Source organism: Etheostoma cragini, chromosome 9, assembly GCF_013103735.1.
Source record: "Etheostoma cragini isolate CJK2018 chromosome 9, CSU_Ecrag_1.0, whole genome shotgun sequence".
Classification (NCBI taxonomy): Eukaryota; Metazoa; Chordata; class Actinopteri; order Perciformes; family Percidae; genus Etheostoma; species Etheostoma cragini.
Genome location: NC_048415.1, coordinates 9,380,453 through 9,402,840, shown reverse-complemented (window position 1 = coordinate 9,402,840; position 22,388 = coordinate 9,380,453). Strand labels below are relative to the sequence as shown.

The 22,388-nt window shown below is 40.1% G+C and overlaps 2 protein-coding genes and 1 long non-coding RNA gene across 3 annotated transcripts; 2 read left to right on the top strand and 1 right to left on the bottom strand.

Annotated features, from left to right (window-relative positions):
* Positions 1–913: 913 nt before the first annotated feature.
* slc35e1 (solute carrier family 35 member E1) lies at positions 914–10,079 on the top strand. The gene is made up of 6 exons (XM_034882660.1): positions 914–1,312; positions 4,791–4,861; positions 6,810–6,947; positions 7,142–7,267; positions 7,392–7,637; positions 8,118–10,079. The coding sequence occupies exons 1-6, from the start codon at positions 985–987 to the stop codon at positions 8,343–8,345; spliced, it is 1,137 nt and encodes a 378-aa protein (XP_034738551.1). The 5' UTR covers positions 914–984; the 3' UTR covers positions 8,346–10,079.
* Positions 10,080–10,821: 742 nt separating this feature from the next.
* On the top strand, positions 10,822–16,555 carry LOC117951118. The gene is made up of 4 exons (XR_004658058.1): positions 10,822–11,197; positions 13,954–13,956; positions 14,171–14,179; positions 16,543–16,555. It is a non-coding gene; the product is annotated as an uncharacterized LOC117951118 (long non-coding RNA).
* On the bottom strand, positions 13,524–16,543 carry LOC117951113 (prostaglandin E2 receptor EP4 subtype-like). The gene is made up of 2 exons (XM_034882654.1): positions 15,281–16,543; positions 13,524–14,914 (listed from the first exon to the last, which is right to left on the bottom strand). Exons 1-2 carry the CDS (start codon positions 16,229–16,231, stop codon positions 14,588–14,590), a joined length of 1,278 nt encoding a protein of 425 aa, XP_034738545.1. The 5' UTR covers positions 16,232–16,543; the 3' UTR covers positions 13,524–14,587.
* Positions 16,556–22,388: the final 5,833 nt, after the last annotated feature.

The following is a 22,388-nucleotide window of genomic DNA, read 5'->3' as shown; positions in this document are numbered from 1 at the left end:
GATGCCATCAAGCAGGAGCTCTGGTCGTAATCAGCCCTTCACTGACCAATCAGCATTCATTAGGAGAATGTTAGCATTTCTCAACAACAATCAGGCAATATTGACAATTTTTTCCGTTAAGCTCCATAGAGTCTGATTTGTTTTGCACTTGCCTGCTTTCAGCCCAAGTGGAAGTCTGGTGCAACCAAATTTGGTACAATGGGACTTAATTGGGAGTGAACCATGGACATTGTAGTCTTCTGGTAGCTGTGCCAAGAGAAATCTCAATCATTCCCAATCAGCAGAGACGGAGAGTGTAGGTATACAGTGGGGTTTAAAAGTTATCTGTCATTTGATGCATTTTGGAGATTTTTCCATCTTTTCTTGGCTTCTTTATGCCCATTAATAATTTTTTTTTACCTGGGGTGCCCAAACTTTTGAACCCCACTGTATGTTAGGAAATAAAAGTGACACAGGCAAATTACTGCTAACTAACATGCTTGGGAGAAAAAGGCATTATGAAATAACTGAGCAGGAAAATGTGTGAATACACGTTTGGTCTATTTACTATTTAGTTATTTCACAATGCGTTTGTATTTGTTTCATTTTGAAAACCTTGTGCTCCCATAATTATTGGGGAATTTCATGTTCAGGGAATAAGAAATATCTTTTCATGCACTTTTTGCTGTGGTGACCCAAGTGGTTGTTTAAAAGTTTAGCCATTTAGCGATTTAGGCAATGTGTTTTTTGTTTATTTATTTGTATTACTAATTTAAACGGTAGATTTTAGATTTTGAAATTTACACTCAAAAGCTTCCATTTTAAATGCAGCTAGATGTTCCATTTTATAAACACATGAACGTGGATGTCTTTTACTTTGAAATCCAAGCCCGGAAGCTATGCCTTTCCTTCATTGTTGGCAATGTGATGGTTGAGCAGTGCTTCCTTCCACAGATGCACGCAGAAATAAACCACCGGTGACTCGTCGTCACTCCGCAGTGGAAGATGGCTGCGGCGGACCGGCCCCCTGTTAGGGAAGGAGTACGGATAGTTTTTCTGTGTGTGGGCTGGTACACGGTCAGTTCGGGGGGCAACATTGTCAACAAAATCATCCTCAATGGATTCCCGTACCCGGTCACAGTCTCTCTGTTTCATATTATTTCTATCGTCGTGTTCCTCCCGCCGTTGTTGCGGGCATGGGGAGTCCCCAGAACAGAACTGCCGAGCAGGTACTACCGGTGGTATATCCTGCCATTAGCTTTCGGGAAATACTTTGCATCTGTGTCGGCACATTTCAGCATATGGAAAGTACCCGTTTCATATGCGCATACCGGTGAGTACAGCGGATTTCAATTAATGTGGATAATAATGTGAGGCCACCTGGCTAACTTGATGTGTACTCTGTACCATAGATATTTCTTAGGATGGCGAGGGCATGTCCCGCCCTTCTCCCCCTCTGATTGGCGTACCTTGACATTCTTATCCTAACCACGCCCACTAATTTTGCCTAAACCAAACCAACCAGATCCGGCAACGAGTACTAGCCAATGTACTACAAAGTACTAGCCTTCGCCATCCTAGGAGCAAAATTGGCGTACCGTATGCTGACGTTAGCTTCTTGGCTAACGCTGGTCTATTCGGCGACAGCGACATGTAACTAGCTTGTGGGCCCTGGTTTAGTGTGGCGTCCCGGAGGTCGTGAACAGACAGGCTTTCATAGGCTTAATTAACTTTACATGGGTCCTGTTAACTTCACATTGGTTAGCTTTCGTTTCCCTTCTAAAAATAACCAACTAACGTTAAGTGACTGTTGTCAGCTAGCTAGCCAACTAAATTAAGGCTAATATACCACGTCAGGGGGAGACTCTATTACTGAACCTGTTCTGTATTGCAGTGTGGCTCTCTAACTTTGTTCTCAGAACAAAGATAAAATCAGATCTCAGCTACTCGTGTAATTGATTTTTCTCTTAAGAAACCCAATGTGAAATAGTGTTAGGTTACCTGCTGTAGAATTCCAATGGCTGCCTGCGTTATGAGAGCAGCTTATATGGTTACACTCAGTTTCCACATTCTAGCTAAAACTGATTCAGTCTTTAAAAAATCCTTACCTTTATTATTATTATGTTCAGTTTAGGCTGAAACTGTTTAGAGAGATGTTCATTCAATGGCATGGTCTTTTTTGAGGCTGCAGTTTGTGGTGAGATGTTTGTCAACTTTTGTCCACCCTATTTTTATATCAATATTGGTGTACTTAATATAAGAAACACCTCAGTATAATGCAATACAGTTAAACAGCACCACAATTTACAGCCATCAAAATTACCATATGGTTTCAACAACATCTATGTGTGATTTTGACTATGCTGTATTTCTATTCAAATTGTAACTGGTGTGCCGTCTTGGCCTGGTTTCCCTCGGAAAAGAGATTTCAATCTAAAGGGACTTCCTGGTTAAATAAAAACCCAAACAGCTTCAACTGAACAGCCTTCATGATAGGGGGATTTTTTTCTGATAAAGTGACATCTGACTCTATAGTAAAACCTGTGACTAAAAACAGTCCTAACTTCTAGTACTCTCTCTCACCTTGAAATACATGTAAGTAAACTTTTAATCAAACTCCTCTAAACTACTTCAAAAATCCCTGGTGGTGTTAGAACCAAGATTAGAAACTGGAAGGATTTATTGCAGGGCTGTTTGAAACTGCTAGTTTTAGGTAGGTGTACCTAAATAAACTGGCAACAGAGTGTTTTGTGAAAGCTTTGCAAATCAAGTAAGTAAACTTGAAATGGCACCTGCACCCCACTTTAAAGACCCCTGGTGATCTTTTCACCTAATTTGGGTGCCATTGCTGCCAATTCAATAAAATCCTAAGTCTGTCAGTGTCTTTTCCATCAACACACATACATTCAGTCAGTTTCCACTATACCGTGACAGTAAAAATGTACACTCTGCCTAATACAATAACTACAAAAGTCTGCAACAAATCCTTCCATTGAACTGTATGCATCATTGTGAGAAGTGTTTCCCATACACTCCGTTTAATGCACTAAAGTTCAACACACAAGCTTCAGCCTCCAAAAAGATCATGATCTTAACATTATTCCCTTCATATTTAGTGCATTAGTTTGAGTTACCTAAGTGTATAGTAAAACATATGCATAAACTAGTCTTAACTTCTGATTGATTGTCCCAACTAGAAGTAGACTACAAAGTAAACTTCTACTCCTGTTTTGACATCCTATACTAATTCAAAGAACCATGGTGCAATGTTTCCTTTAGTATTTTTTTTTTTTTTTTTAGCAGTGGGATCAGGTTTGTCCGAACAAAAAGCCGTCCGAACAAAAAGCCGTTAGTTTAAAAGTTTACTCTGAAGGAAGCGAACGTTTTCATTCATTCATATTTATTATACGTGAAATTAAAAGTTACATTACAATATAAACGGGCCTGACTCGGTTTAAAAAACGTTTTTCAGCAGGTTCCTGTTCTGCAGAAACATAAAAAATTGAACGTGATTACAGCACAATAAACTCAATCAACACAACACTATGTGGAGTTACACTGATGACTGGTTAGAGGTTATTGGGCACGACCAATAACCTCTTCATAGTTCTACAAAATGAGCAGCAGCCAACCTGGAGTGCATAATGTCGGCACGATCATTTAAAAGGTAACCGCGACTGTTGCAGAAATGTTGCCATAGTGGGCCACCACTACAAAATCAACACGGACGAAACACTGTAGGGGTCCTTGCGTGGACACAATTTAAGAGGCACTGCTGCAATGTCTATGAAATCACTCTAAAGCTTTGAAGTTGCTTTGTGTTGTTTGTTTGTAATTTTAGTTCCTTTTTTTTATATTATCATGGTGCAGCCCCTCTTGAGTAGGGCTGGGTATTGTTAAAAAAAAAGTCAATACCGCTACTGTGACTTTGATACCAGTTCCTAAACAATACTTTTTTCAATACCGGTTTTAGAAAAAATAAATTACAACATTATGTCCCAAATCTTTGTATTTATATTACAGCTCCCTTCTGTGTGAGCCCATCTCGGTGTAACGTAGAGGTTTTCCCTCCGTGTCTTTGTGAGTTGTAACATTAGAGAACCAATTAGACATTATTAGATCTTGGTAGAAGCATGCTTATTAGCTCACGGACTCTGCTGAGATTTACTCCTTAGGCATTGAAATTGGAAATATAATGAAGAGGCTTTTTTGATACTCAGTACTTTAAGGGCATTTATAGGCTTTATTTGGTTTGCACCTAAAAAGTATTGAATTTAGTACCCAACCCTACCCTAGAGTTAAACGCTCTCATTGTTGGTAACACACACCAAGATAAACCTGATAGTAGGCCAGTCAGCGACTCAGTGACACAATTCAATAGAGGTGTGTTTGACAGAGGCTTTGGCTTTGACGTACTTGCTGCTGTTAAATGCCACTGTGTGTTTGTCAAAGAAACAAACTTTGTTATACTTTCCAGGATTGTTGTAGTGCTGCGGTGTCTTTTTACACCCGGCTATGCCATCACTACTACAACTACTATTTCTAGTCACTGTTCCATTATCTTTTACTGTGACTGTTATTGCCACTAAAAGGGAGTATTTCCTCACCACTGTCACACTTAATGCTTTCTCTTGGGGGAATTACTAGAATTGTTGGCTCCTTGTAAATTATAGTGTGGTTTAGACCTACTCTCTGTAAAGTGTCTTGAGATGACTCTTGTTACGAATTGATACTATAATTAACATTTAATTGTTGTACTTTTCAAGGTGACATTGTCTGTTTTTTTAAATCTTTTTTTTTTTCTCTCACAGTCAAAGCTACCATGCCAATATGGGTTGTGCTGTTATCAAGAATTATCATGAAGGAGAAGCAAACCACAAAGGTGAGTAACTTTTGACACAGCAAGCACGGCACAAGAGCTTCTCTGTTTTAGCCCGTTTTCTCTGTGTTTGAGACCAAGCAGTGGTGATGTGGCACATTACTGCTCCTGTACTGCGTCTCATATTACGGCCATTTGCAGAGGCTTTCTTCCCTGAAGTTGATTAGATCCTCTGTGGGGGGGAGAGACTATTAGTAGTGTGCTCTGTGGAGCTGTATTACATACAAAAATCAGATCTCAATGAAAAAAGAGACAGACCCTCAACAACTACCTCTACTTGATTGATTGATTCTGTATCAGGGCAAAGTTCACAAAGTTTTAACATCTTTGGAATACGGCTGAATTTTCCATCCTGAAGGTGGAATATTTTACAGTCTAGGTTTGCTAAATATGAATAAAGAGACCTCGGAGTCTCCCATCAGCTTGTCATGTTTACCTTACAGTCAACAGTTCAGTATACAGACAGGCTGAGTCCACAGACAGGGAACATAAGTGTGTGTGTGTGGATGTGAGGCTTAGCCGGCCGCACTGTGCTACCCCTATACGTTTTTATAAAAAAAATAAAGAGCATTATACTGGAGAAGATGTATTGGTTTGCAAAAGTGTACCTGTAATAAAGTGGACACTGTAGATCTTCCATAAACTGAGTACATAACAATAAACAGTACCTTCATTAAATGCACTTGTATAGTTTCCAACTCTTCTTTAGAGTGCAGAAAGCCTTTTGGAGGAATTTTCAAAACAAGTCAGGAAACGTGAAATGGGACAGAAATGTAGGCCTCTGCCAAGATAGATGAGGCCTTCAGGGTTACCAAAAAAAGCCTGCCATGTTACAATAGTGTGCTTGTGTTAAAAGTATGTATACTGGCCATGTCAGGATGTTCAGTTAGATGTTTAGTTCAGAAGTTGTTTCCCAGAACTACTCTGCTTCCTCTAGTAGTTCATCCTGTTGAAAAATATGAATCCTCAACCAACAAATTAAGAGCTCTGGCTTAAAGGCACAGTCTACAGTTTTGATGTAGGGACAATTGCTGGCTAAAACAAGTTCCCAAACTACTTCTTACTTCCTCATCATTGTTGTTTGTATTTCTGTATTGATTTGCATACTGTATCAGACTTACTTGGACAATAAAACTGAGGGCAGTTGGATCTTTTAAGGGCAGTAAGCGGAATCATCCAGTAAGTAGTGGAGTGCGGTGTTTTCTCTGTTTCACTCTGTGTGGTTAGTTTGAGGGGTGGGAGAGTGGGCGAGTACACAAGTGGGTTTCATAACACCTGCATGTCTCTTACCATTTCTCATGATCCAACATTTTCAACATGCAAATATCTCTGGCTGTAGATCTTTCTGATAGTTTCAGTCTATAAGGTGTGGTCTCCAATAGAAGGGCTAGTATTTCCAGCTGCAGCCTCTAAAATGGGAAAATGTCTTTGGCCGGGTTGGTTCAGTGGGTTGACCAAGCGCAAGCGAGTATTTAAAACCAAAGTTTTAAATACTTTTTATATATATATATATATATATATATATATATATGTGTATGTATGTATGTATGTATGTATGGCTGTGTTTTGGATTTTAGGCTTTGAGAAATGTTGTAAATGTCACCACACACACTTTACTTTTACTTTTATTAGCCTGTTAAAGTTGCAGTAAAAATGCAATTCAGACCTATCAGCGTTGACATAATTGGAAAACAAATATTAGGTGGCAACAGGCCACTCTCACATTTGTAGGTATGAAACTAACAATTACTTTCATTATCGATTTTATGTGCAGATTATTTTCTCTATCATTTTTTTAATCTATAATATTGAAGTTAATTGGGAAGCACTCCCTGATGAAGCAAATGGTGTTGTGCTACTTTACTGTCCTAGATATAAACTACTAAAGTGTTGTTTGTCTTAGGTGTCTGCTGACTCCTAACTTTTCCCCTCTGTGTGGTCCCTGTCGTAGGTGTATGTATCGCTCATCCCCATCATTGGAGGAGTGCTGCTGGCCACAGCAACTGAGCTGTCCTTTGATGTTTCAGGACTAATCAGTGCTCTGGCGGCCACGCTCTGCTTCTCTCTGCAGAACATCTTCTCCAAAAAGGTGATCACTGCTACACCGTCTCCTGCCATGATATGTTTGCTGGACTGACCCTTGCACAGTTCTTTTTTTAGGATTCTGTTAAACCTGTGATCCAATGGACATATTCTCTGGATAACATCAAAGGGAAATAACAGGAATAAATATTTCCTTTGCTTTTTCTTAATTTTTTCTTCTTTTTTTTCTTTTTGTTAAAGGTGTTGCGCGACACAAGGATCCACCACTTGAGGCTTCTCAACGTCCTGGGCTTTAATGCTGTTCTCTTCATGCTGCCCACCTGGGTACTGGTGGACCTCTCTGTGTTTCTTGTTAATGGAGACCTGGTGAGTAGCAGTAATGGTTTTTTAATGTTATTTGCACCACCTTGTTGTTGTGGGTGGTAGAGTTCAGCAGCATCTGGCTTGTTTAATGACAGAACGTAGACTGACCATACTTCTTTCCTCACAGTCGGAGATCTCGGGATGGTCAGGTACCTTCGTTCTCCTGCTCATCAGCGGCTTTTGCAACTTTGCTCAGAACGTCATTGCCTTTAGCGTACTGAACATCGTCAGCCCGCTCAGCTATGCCGTCGCCAATGCCACCAAGAGGATCATGGTGATTAGCATCTCACTGCTAATGCTGCGCAATCCGGTATCCCTCACAAACGTCATGGGTATGATGACGGCCATAGTCGGGGTCTTTCTCTACAACAAGGTGAGTGACGCCGACCACTGGGATGGAGGAAGGGAGTTAGAGAGAAAGATGGAGCAGGAGAAGTAGAAGTTTAAGGAACAAGTAATCTTCTGTTGTTCCTTGTAATTGAAAAGTCTACACCACTGCTGGTACAGTACATATGACAAGCTAATATCAGCAGATAACACTCCAATTTATAGAGGTTTTCAAGCACTTGCATTCCTTTCCATAGCAACCAGCTGCCACTATTCCTAAACTGTAAACTGCTTGTGATACTCTGCCTAAGACCAGCTTTCCATATCTGTCACTGTCCGTCCAACTTGCCTGTTTGCCATTGACTTAAATGTAGATAGTTAAGTCACACTTTTTATTCTTTTGGAGAAGCATTTGACCCACTAAAACTATTTAGGATCTGGGGGCAGCCACGGTTCTGTGCCAGGGAACATACTCTAAAAACATCTAGTTGTTCAAAATCCATTTGCCCTTCTCTTCTGCCAACAGGCCAAGTATGACGCTAACAAGGAGAAGAAGCTACTGCCAAGCGCCAAGCAGGACCTGATGTCCTTTGAAAACCCAGCGCTGGAGAATATCCAGGCCAATGGGTCATTGCCTTTCTCCCACGACTCAGAGCAGCATCACAACTGGAACAACGTGCTGACCGACCACTTCCAGTACAGCCGGCAGGCCTACACGAAAAACTTCAGCAGCAATCACCAGTACGTGGTGTAAAGGAGGAGTCTGTCCTCGAGACGGGTGGCTGTCATAGACATTACTGTGTGTAGCCGCCCTCCCGGCAGCGGGACACAGCCCTGCTCCAAACACGAGACTGAAGGCAAGTGCTGTTTGTTCTGGATAGGAAGAATGAGATGGCCAGTGTCGTGACCTCTCCCACGCTCCTCCCTGTCTAAACTTCACTTTCTGACAGCATCGTTGTATGTCATTGTTTATTTATTAGTATGGTACCGACTGTATGGAATGGTCTGAGAGAAAAACTAAACTTTAATCACACGTTTAATACATTTTGGTGTCAGATTCAGCCATGTTATCCAGACACAGAAATGTGCTACAGCAGGTGGACATGTAAAAGGTAGTTGATGAATTTTTTGCACCTTATTGTCTGGAAATATCTGCGTTTTGTTTTCACAACCAGCCATAATTTGTATTTTTTTGGTTATTTTGTTCACTTTTAGAGGAATAGATGTCAGCTGTAATTATTTAATGTGATCACTAAATTGCACCGAAATAACAGTCATGTTACAAACACATCTCAGTGGAAGGCATTAACATTTTGGTTTTAGGCATTGTAAATGTACAGTATGAGTATAATTTTTCTTCATGAGGCACATTTAGGACCGAGAGTAGAACCAAATCTCTTTTAAATTGATGTCCTCGTTGAATAAAACGTGTTCCAGCTGTAGACAGTGGAGGATTTTAAGTGACGGCCACCTAAGAAAAGCTGGGAAATCTTTTTGTTTTTGTGGCTTCGGTCCGATGGTAGGAATACTTTCTCAGACTTTCACTTGGTGTCTTTCACCATGACAGCGGCACGGCTCTATGGATAGCAATGTCAGAAATGAGCAGAAATTCATGGTCCCCACAGGATGAATCTGCATGATTTTGGGGATTTCCTGACTTTCCCCCTCAGGATACACTGTGATCAGATTTGGTGATCCTCTGACATTGTATCTAGCGGCATCTTAAGGTCAAAATTTGAATTTGTCCAATACTTTTAATGACTAAATTCCTGCAAATCTAATGGCCAACCAGTCTCAGCTTTTCTTCACGTTAGGTTAATTAGCAAATGTTAGCATACTAGCATGTTATACTTACATGATACTCATGGTAAACGTTACACCTAATAAACATCCGCATGTAAGCATCGTCATCGTGAGCACGTTGGCATGGTAACAGTAGCATCTAGACTGGACTCATTTGTCAGCATGGTTCAAAATTACAAGTGCCTGATGAAGAAAAATGCCCAAATTTCAACAAAAAGGAATCCATTCATTGTGTCTGCAAGAAACTGATGCTTGTAAACCTGTTGTAGACAGATCAGTAAAAAAATCAGTCTCACTTGTTTTTAGCAAGTGTTTTTAACTGCCACTATCAAGGTACTTTTCAGTTCACACACACACACAAAACCTTTGTGTCTTTGATCGAAAATTAACTTTCAGAGTGAGACCAGTTCTGTCACCCAGAACAGTCAATGAACTCCCACAGATCTGTTCCTTTTCCCCAAGATAACAAATCAGTTCATCGTTTCTTAATCATGGCGCATAAGTGTACAAAGTTAAAATTAGATTTACCAAAACAAAGCATCCTTTCAGTGTGCATACTGTAAGGTTGCTCATGTTCCATCTTTCTTTGGTAGTCTAACCCTGTAAAATGTAATAGAGATGTTTGAATTCATTTTGTTCAGCATAGTTTGGAGGTGGAGAATCCATTTAAAATGATGCCTTTTTTAATGGATATTGGTATTTATTGATCTGCAAAGCTTCTCAGGCAGAGTGAGATTTCATCTCCTGTCAGGCCCTTTCTTTCAGCCTGAACCAAAGCTGCTCTGTCATGTTTGTTTTTTTAAGCAGCGGCCCAGTTCGAGTTTGCACATCATGAAACAACTAAATTTGTTACATAGACTGACTTTCAAGTTGGTGTCAGACGGTCACTGGACTGATTCAAAATGAGATGTGCATGAAATCCTAGGTTTGGTTTGTGCAATTAAAGATTTGACTGTAATTTCAGGTGGACAAGAGGTTTGATTATCATTAATTAAACTGTCTGCAAAACTCGTCAATCATTTAGTAATTATTAATTAATTTTTTTTTTTTTTAACTGCTTGAACTATTAATTTGTGTAAACATCAGTCTCTTGCTTTTCTCCTTGCAGGATCTCTTCTCTTCCTGCAGCAATTTCTTTTTTTAAATATGGTCATTCTCAGCATCTAAAATTAACGTTGTATTACTTCTCAATTATTTTGTGGTGGCAATACACGTTAATTGAACTGATGTAAAAGTGCCAGTTGTAGCCTGTGAGCTTTTTTTTCAGCTGTAGTTCCTGATAGATGTGGGTAAAGGGATAGTGCGGTTACATTCTAATTATTTTTTTTTTTTTTTTTCTCTGACAAATTTAAAACACTGTCACAGTATTTCCCAGAGGCAAACTAGTATCAATAATTGTCTTTTTGTTTTTAGAGAGTAGCTGCTCTGTTTTTTTTCTCCAGCAGGGAGAGACTCACCACCTGTTTTTAAGAATATAAAGTTGGCGCTGATTGGCCAGAAAACTCCTGGATGTTGCAATATAGTGACTACCAACAGCCTGGGAATATTTACAACTTCTTCAAATGTATATTTTTTTAAATGTTTTTTTAAGACTGCTGCCATAGTTGTTTGTGTGTTTGACTATTGTACACTTTAGGGCTGTACTTTGTGTTCTTAGGTTCTGTTAATCGAAACATGGTCTAAGCAGAAATATCAAAAGCTAAACACCACACCATAACACCAGCCTCAAAAAGGACAAAGGAGTTGGATTAAAACCCCTGAGACCTCTGGTGTCTGCATCAATTACAACTTAACATTTCTGATGTGATTCCCTACATTTCACAACACAACACTTTAATGCCAACATTTTCTTTATTAACTTTGAATTAAATGACGAATTAGCAGCCATCTCTGCAGCTCTATCGATGGCTCTATTGTTGTTTGGTTTTACAGCCGCACATATCTTGTGTTACAAACTGTAAATGCTCTCAACTCCTGCAAGAACTAAAATAAACTGCTTATATGCTACCTTGCTAACACTAAACAGCAGACAGATTTACTGAGTGGCTGCAGAGCAAAGTTGCAGGTATTTAAACGTAGTTGGTAAAGACCAAAGCAGAGCTTTAAGAAGAGTGGATCTAATTCGTCCGACAACCAGACACATATCGCTATCGCTTATTTCACTGTTACTTCTCCCTGGTGTCTACCACTGTTCTATGAGAAACCAGATGAGAATACTACTTTATGAGTACCAGTTGAGATGGATTACTAAACAAAACGCAATCATGACTATAACTCTAAATCATATATATTTACAGAACATCTTATTTTTTCTTGAAATTTTGTCTATGACAGGTGGATCCATATCTCTTGTTTAAAACCATTTTTTGGAATTTGCCCCTTTTTAGTCTTCACGATTTTTTTTTTTTGAAGGAACAATTGAAATCCTTTTTTTGAAAAGCCTTTTATTAGCTAACTTAAAAAGGATACAGCACATCTGCATATCAGATTGATCTGCACCTGATGTATTGAACCAGAGTAAAATACTTTGTCATTGTGAGGGGTGAGTAAATAAAAACCAATCTAAATGTATCAACAGCTGAGAAATGTGATGATGTTAAACAGCAATGTGACATTGACGGACAACATCCAAACAAAACTATTCAAGAAAGTAATACAATACCTTCATAGTTTAAGAATGCACTGTTCACAGCTCAACCTGCAGAAAGCAGCGCAAGTCATATTTGAACATTTAAATCTCGCTGTCTGCAGCTGTAGTTAATGTTTTCTCTAATGCAGTTTGCAATAACTGTTCCACCACAGGATGGGGGCCTTGTTTTCAGGTGGGCAAGATGAAAAAATTCATAGTCTTCATGAGTTTCTTTATTATTTTGTTGTTGTGTTTCATGCTGACTGTTTCTGTACAGTAAACTGGGAGAACACTGCTTAATTGAATGTTGGCTCTCTTCTGTAAGCTTTTAACTGGGATGTAATTGTTAATGAATGGAAAAAGAGGAGCTTACTTTGTAAAACTAATTATTTTTGTGCATCTTGGATTTTGAGGCAGACTTTTTAATTAACTGTTAATAGATTTTTATTTATGGTGTCAAGGTACAAAAAATGTACAGAGGTACTTTGCCCAGTCTTGTCAGCTTATGTTTAGTAAATGCTATTTTTAAATGTTGGGGAGGAATAAATGCATTATAGAATACTGAACATATTAAATGTTATTAATATGTATTTATACGTTAAGCTTTTTATTACCCTTTAATTGCAGGAAAAGTTGGAGAAACAGCAAAAAAGTGCTTTCCTCCGCCTGGCATCAAGATACAAAGCCCTACATTCATGTTTAAACTCTTTCATCTCATAGCCTATGTTCATCAGACTCCTTGTTTTGGAGTCTTTCTGCCCCCTAGTGGCCAATTTCGTTTTTAATACATCAATTTAAGTTAATAATTTAAATTTAAGTCCTATCAAAATTAATGTGAGCACTTTTACAAGATTTGTAAAGGATGTCATGCAAACTTTATCCTGTTTGTTTTACACGTTAAACTGAGTAAATCATGTATCGCCTTTTCGTTCTAGTAGCTATTTTATCAAGAGAAGCTGAACATCAGCAAAAGGTCCTGGGGGACATATTTAAGACCATCCTGGAAATAAATATAAAAATCCCGCCAAATGAGCTGAGTAACCATCCTCCTCCAGCAGTTACCAGTATGTTGCCTCCCTCCCTGCATGGCCGAAACTCCCTGAACCGCATTCTTACCAGTGCACATGCCCAGGTAAGTTCAGCAGTGATATAGTTAAAGTCCAATGATACGAGATTTAAAAAAAATAGTCGATGGCCGACTGAAACTCTGTGACTGACTGTGATTTACGTTTTTCAAATCTCCATAGAACCTGACCTGAAAAACTGAATGCCACTGACCACGTGCTACAGGAAAGAAAGGTAGGCCTGTAGCATCATCCAGTAAGATAATCGGCATACAGCATCTCGCTTTAACAGAGATCTGCAACAGGCACATTTTACAGAAGGGACGCTAACATATAGAGGTTTAGTCCTCAACGCAGAAGGTTCAACTCTGACCTGTGGCCCTTCGCCGCAAAGCATTTCCCCTCTCTTTCCTCTTTCATGTTATCAGCTGTCCTGTCAATAAAGAACTAATCTTAAAAAAAAAAAAAAAAAAAGTGGTGCTCTGACCACGCACTCTTAGAGGAATTCGTTCCTCTTCCCTCTAGGCAGAGATATTGGCTCCCTAGAGCAAAAACAAACCGTTAAAATGTATTTTGTTCCTTGTGCAATTAAAGCTGTTAACTTGCAGACCTCTTGAATGTTTTCATTAGTGTCACTTGGGCCTTCTCAGTGACACCCTTAGAAATCACTTTTCCAGACAATCTCAAATTGGTTTTTTTTTTACACTGTCCACTTTTCAAGTGTTGAAATTGTTCACTTAATCAATCTGTTGACTACGTGCTACGAGGATGTTTTGAAGTTTTTTGCCTAATTTTGTTGTTTTTTTGTACCTCCAACTAAAAATCGAATGTTCCCTTGAGGGACAATAAAGAACTCTGAACTGAAGAGGGTATAATAGTCCCTATATGGTCCCTTTGCCCATTGTTAGGCTTTCCATTTGTAATCATTACCACTGACAGGACCAATGTGGTTTAAATCAGTTATTACGGTGAAATATAATAAGAGAGTCGAGGTGGTCAAAACCTAAAGCAACAGGAGTTCCATTCAAGACTAAAACAGTCCAACCGAGAAGACAAAAGACACCAAGGCTCAAACTAGCTCAGTAGCATTTAGTCATTGCTTCATCAAGCTCATATCAGTCTTTCAAATGTCTCTCCTGATGCAAAACCAACTTCTGAAAGGTTCCCCATGCACATGGCAGTAACTGAGGGAGGATGGGTGGTCTGATTAAGGCACAAATTAAAGGTTTGCTCATGTCTTAATTACATCAAAGTTAGTTTTTCCTCATCTATCCCATATCATTGAAGGAGACATCTATGTAGATGCAGAGCAGCTGTCGACTTTCATTTCATAAATGATCCTACTGGAGCCCTGAGGGTCCTGTCCAGTGGGCCCACAGAGACGTCCCAGTCTTAGCATGCTACTGACAACAACTCTGAGACAAAGTCCCTGCTTCGAGCTGCTTGGAGCCGGAGAGAGCAGCAAATATTCATGGATGTCGAACACATCTTCAGTCTGTTTTATGTCTGGCTCTCTGTGTTGTGTGCAGTGAATTTGACGGTGGCAGGCAGCTGAGTTATAATGTTTGCGTTGCACATCAGCTGGGTGAACACGTGGCTGTCCCTCATGAGATCAGGATCCAACAGATCCCTTTGTGTTGTAGAAGATGAACCTCTGCGAGTGCTGCTACCTCGCCTGGATAGACTTAGTAATCGCCGAAAAAGAGACCTCCTGAGGAGGATGTAGATCCAGGGGTCGAGGATGGGGTTAACAGAGGCTATTCGGATGGCAGACAGGTCAGCTTTGGGGTCGTTTTTCAGCATGAAACGGTTGGCAAACACACGGACCTTAAAGAGATAAACAAGTTACTGTAGCTCAGATATTCATACTGTAAATTAGAGTTTATAAATTCTGTAATCTCTGCAAGTAGCTATATACTGGAATATGTTCTCTATTCATATTTGTCAGGTTTCCCAGCTCAAATCAAGGTTATCATTCCTTAATTTCTTCTGAAACAGTAAGAAAGAACTATATGGACCCTATGATAACATGTAGACCCCATCATGGTTCCCAACCTGTTTGGCATATCTGCTCTTTAATAGTTAAACCAGCCTTTTACATTAGTTACATTATCTAGATGGAACAAATTGAGTGCTTCTCCGCAAGTTATCAAGAACCAAGTACTGGCTAATTACAGTCCCACACTGACTCACCACCAACGGGGCTGAACAGGCCAGAACCACCGCGGAGGTCATCACCAGCACCGCGATCATCTGCGTCTCTGCAGCCGAGGACAGAGCCCTCCACCTCTCCCGGACGCTGGCTCTGGTCACGGGCCGCTGCACGGTCCTCTGGCGCATCAGCAGCAGAGCCCCGCACACCGCCAGGTTCAGCACGATGGTGCCCAGGATGAGCAGCAGGCTGACGGCGCCGTACAGGACGGAGTACGCGGCTGCCACAGGCTCGTGTGTCTCCCACTCGATAAAGCACCAGGTCCCGGACGGCTGCAGCTTGCTCACCGACATGCCCATCATTGGGAGGCAGCAGAAGAATATGTGACTGATGTAAATAAAGAAAAGGAACTTTTGCGCAAAGCGTCGGTCCACCCCCGACCGCTGGTAGGTGTACGGGCAACATATGGCCAGGTACCGCTCTGCTGCCATGGTGCATATGATGCTCAGTCCCGTTAAACCGAAAAACAGCAACAAAAAAGAGTGAAACTCGCAGACATGGTGGTCCTTCAGCACATTGTGGTCCAGGTAGTTGGCTATGGTGAGCGGACTGGCCAGGCAGGTGCCCAGCAGGTCCGTCACCGCCAGACCGCACAACAGCGTGTAGAAAGCTGAAGATTTTCTCTCCTGTTTTGACACTGAAAGGACGATTATTGCAATTATATTCCCAATGGCGCCTCCAGCAAACATAAAAATGGGTAAAGCGATTGCTGTCTCGACGCTTGTCATTTGTGAATTCCGAACCAAAGTGTCGTTTAAAGAAACAGAGCTGTGCGTAAAGTTCGGGCTCTCCATCGCCAAATACACCCATGGGCTGGTGTGTGTTAGCGATATTCCCTTTGGTCTGTTGTGGATTTGAGAGTTCATTTCCCTTTTAACGCCCTGTAACAGAAGATAAGGACTCAGCAGGGGTATTTTCTCTGGTAGTCTCATCCCCTCTGCTTTCCAGTAATCCAGATGCAATTAAGCAGAGGTCGTTGCTCACAGCTGTGAGCTGAGGCGGGAAGTCTTACTGAAGGGATGGGATGCTCTGAGCGATAAACAAACAGGAAGAAAGTTTGTGTTTTTTTCTTCCTTCTCCGCAGATGAGGCATGATCTGCCAATGTTGGCGTCATCACAGTCCTGCGTAATATTTGTGGCAGCCTGTCAGGAAGTTTTTCTTGACTTTTTGGTGAGTAAATATAAAGCGATGATGTAGACAGAAGAGGCTTCAGCGGACGTTTCTCACCCAGTTAGACATGAGTCATATTTGGATGCAATAACTTGTAATAACTGCCACAGTTTTGATTAACTTGTATCAATAAGGAACTGTTCATTTTAAATTTAAAGGACATCGGATGACTTAACGATCTTTAGTCAAAAATACTTAAACCTCCCTCAGGTACTAATACATTTTTCAATGAGCCTAAGTTGTTGGGATAAAAGCATAGACGGTTATAGAAAGGCATGACCATGATATACAAGATTAACCTATTCTGATTTTACACATTACTCTCCACTGTTATGGAAACACAATAGCCTAAACATTGGAAACTAACTAACTAACTAACTAACTACTTCAAATATTAAGTTACTCCTTTAGTACACTAGTATTCACATGAAATAAAACCATTTAACAAAGCACTATGGGTAATGAAAAGTTCAACACATGAACTGGTTGCTATTGGCTCGTAACTAGGCTTCCTCAGTCACTGTATATTTTAGCAAAAAAAAAAGCTGCTGAATAAGCTGAACATTATCCAAAACTCCATTTCTCAGACGAGCGTCAATTTGGGAGCTTACATGCTACCACTCCTTCCTCTCGTTTGCACAATTTCACAATCATCGGTACCGAAAGGATATTTTAGTCGGGTTTAGGAGTATGGAACTAGATTTTTTTCTTTATTACATGTGAGAAAAAAAGTGATCTGAGAGAAAAAAAAATGTTAGATAGAAAAAATTATCACAGTGATAGCAAAAAAGCTTTTTTTGAGAGAAAACGTTTTCATACCAATAGGAACAAATAATAATATTTGAGACAAAAAAAGTTAAATAAAATAATAATAATAAAATAATTTTGAGAAGTAAAATCTCTCTCAAAATACTTTTTTAACTCTCAAATATATATATATTTTGCTATCAGTGTGAAAAAGATTTCCTCAACCAGGACAGAAACCACATTGTTCCTCTTCAACCCGAGGTTCGACTATCACCCGAACCCTCCTTCCAGCACCTGGGAGTAGACTTTACCAGGGAGGCTGGACAGTGTGATACCTAGCACAGAAGTCCAACAACAGACAACCCCTCTGGTTTAGATCAGGTAGGCCGTTCCTCCCAATCACGCCTCTCCACGTATCTCCATCATCGCCCACGTGTGCGTTGAAGTCCCCCAGCAGAACTATGGAGTCCCCTACTGGAGCCCCATACAGGACTTCATTCAAGGTCTCCCAGAAGGCCGAATACTCCAAACTCTTGTTTGGGGCATATGCGCAAACAACATGCAGAGTTTCTCCCCCCACCTCCCGGGTCTGGTCCGTCGAGGCCCCTGTCCTTCACCACCACCTATGTGGCGGCGCACCCAACCCCAGTGGTTCCTCCCACAGGTGGTGGGTCCATGGGGTGGAGTGAGAGGTGCCACGTAGCTTTTTCGGGCTGTGCCCGGCCAGGCTCCGTGGCATACCTAGCCTCTAGGCGCTCGCTGATGAGCCCTCCATCTGGGCCTGGCTCCAGATGGAGGCCCCAGGCTTCCTTCAAGCAAGGTCACTTCATCTTTTCCTCGTTCAGTCATAGGGTTTTTGAACCATTCTTTGTCTGGCCCCTCACCTGAGACCACTTTCCCATGGGAGACCCTACCAGGAGCACACAGCTCCAGACAACACCGCCCTCAGGTTCATAGGGACACACAAACCTCTCCACCATGATAAGGTGATGGTTCCCGGAGAGGAAACATCAACTTTAGCAAAACATGTTGCTGTTAAATTATTTTCAATTGTTTTGAATGCTTTGAGCATTTAAAGAAATGCTGTACAAATAAAATGCATAGTTAGATACCAGAAGAAGAAAGTAGAAAGTATATTTTTGTAATTTGGGTGAACTGAGCCTTTAATGCCCCTCTTCTGGCTTCCGTTCATTATGTTGTTCTTGATCTTGTGTCTGTGTCATTAATGGTCAACTTGTCATTGCATTTATGAGTAATGAACACTGAGTTTCATTGGGAGGTTGGTTTCTTTCTGAAACACACTTCAATGGTGTTAAATCTGCTGTCAGAAGTAGTTATTTACGCAAGGTAGTTTATGGGGCACTATCTTGCACCTGGCAGCGCAACGCAAGGCGTAACGCAAGTGTTGTTGCTACTTTAAGACTGACACAGTTGTCAATTTGTCAATTTCCGAATTCTTGGCATCTTGCTATCTTGAGCAGGAGGTTATTGCGCCATTGTCCAACAAAAACCCGGTCTAAAGTCAATAGTGCAGCATTTCATAGCTATTTTAAAGGGGTGATAGAATGACTACAGGGTATTTCACACTGTTCCTTAAGGTCTCCTAATAGGTTATGTTACATAGTTTGTGCTGAAAATGGCCCGGATACTGTTCTCTGGGCCCTAATGCAACACTGTGAAAAAGCCCTGGATGAAAAGAGAAGATTTCTTGCTTATTAGATCTGCTCATGAATATTTAGCTGAGCTGGGCACTAGATTGGTTTGTTGAAGCACATACAAACCAACAGCACAGACTCCTAAGAATTGTCATTTTAATATTAATTTAATTTAATTTTAATTTTGTGAAAGTTCAATAATAAATGTAGAGTTTCTTAAGTTGCTCTTTTTATGTCTTCAAAAATGGTAAAACCGACAAAGAATATACAGTATACAACAAGTGGAAAATCTTTATGAATTGACCAAAGGTTTGGCTGCAGAATATTATTCAACACAAATATATGGTTGGAAAAATGACCATCCGAGCAATCAGGCCTGTTATTTACATTCATTCATAATGAAGGAAGGGAAGGATGGAAGAACACAGAGATGACCCTTCAGGACCAGACATGCCTGTAAATGGTTGTAAGGAACAACAAAAGGCTGATGGACAGCAAGAACACACACGGGACGTCAGTGCACTTATCTTGCTTCAACTCTCCAGCCATTGCACATTAATGACAGCGTGACTTATGTTTACAGTGAGGAGCAGCAACGAGGGTCTCTGGCTACAACCAACCTTAAAAGACAAAACACAACACCTCTCTGGGAGTTAAAACACTGCTGCTCATCTCTGCTGCAGACAAAAGGGAGCTGGCAGATTCTAAAAACAACAAACCACTTAAGTAATGCCAAGGCTCGGAAACTCCAACACCAACTGGAATGTCCTGCAATTCGCAGTGAATCATGGGATGTACCAGCCGTCAATGCACTGTTTATAGTGTTCTTAAATGTCGTTAAGGTAAATCATTTATCACATGTCTGAGGTTCCTGGAGCTTAGAGTGTAGTGTTTAGTGTATGACTAAGCTGCAACACAGAGCATGTCACAAAATACCCTTAAAATGTCATAAAAACAAATTGCATTCCCTTCCTGTTGAATACTGAACAGTTTGGTTGCTTCAGCAGCACTAAATACAGATGTTAATGTAACCAAATATGCACTGAAGATGTGATCCATTGCTCAAGACACAACCCAGTCTCATGGCAGTTTGTGAAATGGTCACGTTATTTAATCTATTGATGTTTTTTTTTTTTGTGTTGTTAAGCACTAATTTTAATGTATGTATTTAAATGGGAAGCATGTTTTGTGTTCACAGCACGGCTACGGTAGCCAGTAGTATGAAAAGCCTGCTCAGGGAGGTTGGTTGGGATGGTGGATGGGTCAAACAACACAGGACTTTCCCCCCGGAAATCGGGGATCGTCTCCCACGTGGGGCGATTAATTTCCCTGTTTTTCATTTCCTCAATACAACCATCCCGCTGTTGCCGAGCCTCCTCCAGTGGTCCATGGACGTCTCCCACGTGCGCCATGTCATTTCCCCGTTCTTTTCCAAGAACCTTTTCTTTTTGTTGTTGCGTGTAACCCCAGAGACCGCGGATCGTGTCCCGGTGTGGGACGTGTCCTTTCCCGTTCTTCTTTTTCTAAACCCAACCTCCGTATAGATGCTTCCCATTATGTGCCGAGCACAAAAAAAAGGAGAAATCGAAATACATTGTTATTATTATTGTTAATGCCCTTTCTTTAAACCAATCACATGAATTGGGCGCCAAACAGAGCCATGGTGCCGCTACAAAATAGCCTAAGGAATGAACTTGTTTTGGTGGAACGTGTATGTTCAAAAGTTTTTTTAGTCATGCAACAGAAACTGACAAACTTGACTGTGTGTTAACTGACAGAACCAGCGTGTTGTAAAGTTTCAAGATTAAGAATATTTGAGTTCATCTGGTGAGGTTTTGAATCATTTTCATCTTCTCAAGGGCTCCCAAAGTTTCAACAACACACAGGGGAACATGTACTCCTTCACTTTAAATTTGACGAAATGTAAATCCCCAAAACTGGGGTTAGGAGGTTTTCATGCAGCAGCAAGCAAATTTGCTGTCCTCTATTATATGATTCCAGATATGGAAAACACTTGACCGCATTAATCAGGATAAACTAACAAAGTCTCATTTCAACATATTGGAGAGCTGCTGGTGTATTTAATTGTATGAGTTAGTCATGAATTTGAAGCCCATTAATTGTGGAATAATGAATGAATATGTCAACTGTAATTGTGATTATCATCACATAATATTAAAGGTTTACTGGTGACTTTTAAGGCAGGGACTGGCATCTTACTATATATATGTGTATATATATATATATATATATATATATATATATATATGTATATATATTATTAACTCATACATACATAAACAATCCTGTTTACAAAAAATTTACATAATTAACATGAGAAAGTAAAGAACAATACACATGCATACACACAGCTGCATGCACATGCAAATGTATGCACATACAAACAATTTAAAATGCCAGTGTATTTTTAGACTCAATAAGTTTAGACTATATTTCAAGGGCAACATTTTAAATTAATAAAATCTTCAACATTTCTCCTGCAGAATTGAATTTATTCTTAGCAGTGTAAAGGACTCTATGAAACTCCATTTAAGCCTTAACAATGGAAACAGGTTGTAGAAAGTATTTCTCAATACATACAAGGAATTGTGTTAAGTGAAAAATCCAATTCATAAAAAAAAAATGTGAGCCTTTCCTTTTTTGATTTCAGTTCACAAATTCTGTTTCAACGATTCAGAGCTTTGTGAGGGTTTACGTTCATACTGTTTCAATTAATTAGCTTTAAAGAACAATTGAGAAATATGGCTTCAAAATCGAGCCAATTTGATGACAAAGAGCCCGACACACAAGTTAAGAAATCCTGGTCACGGTGCAGAGCTGTGGATCCTCCCAGCTTGGCATGTGTGAGACATGCTGTTTGACTTCTTCACTGTCACTGTTGATTAAAAAACAGAACCATCTCAGTACTGTGATGATAATTATCTCAAATCCTGTCTTTGGATGTTTTTCAAAGTTGATTTAATGAGATATTGTGCTGTATGCCCTCAGGTTGTTGTAGTTTCTGCCAACTGACCTAAATAGTTTGGGTTTGCATATTACTTTGGACTTTTCAAAAAGAAAACTAATTTAGAGAAGCTCTTTGGGAAATCCGTGCTTAATCTGACATAAAACTAAGTGTTTCTTTGGATTTTCAACAAATTAGCTTTGCTTCCTGAGAAAATGTTTCAACATGCAGAGAAGCTTCTTAGCTAACTCAAATGTCATGTCATCTGGGTCATAAATATTTATCCGAGAAAGTGCATCGCTTGCATTTTGATCCCTCGTAAGTGGAGAGTAGAGAGAGAGTAAGTTTCATGACAGAGACATAACATTTATGACTATGTATGAAAGGAAAAAAACAGATGAGAAGATCAACTCAACTGGGGGTTCAAAAGGGACCCATAGTTCAGTTTTTGATTTGAGCCCATATTGTGTTGAACGTTGAATTTTGAATGTTAATCTGCAAAGTGACAAGTAATTATTGCTGTCAGATACATGTAGTGGACTAAAAGGGAT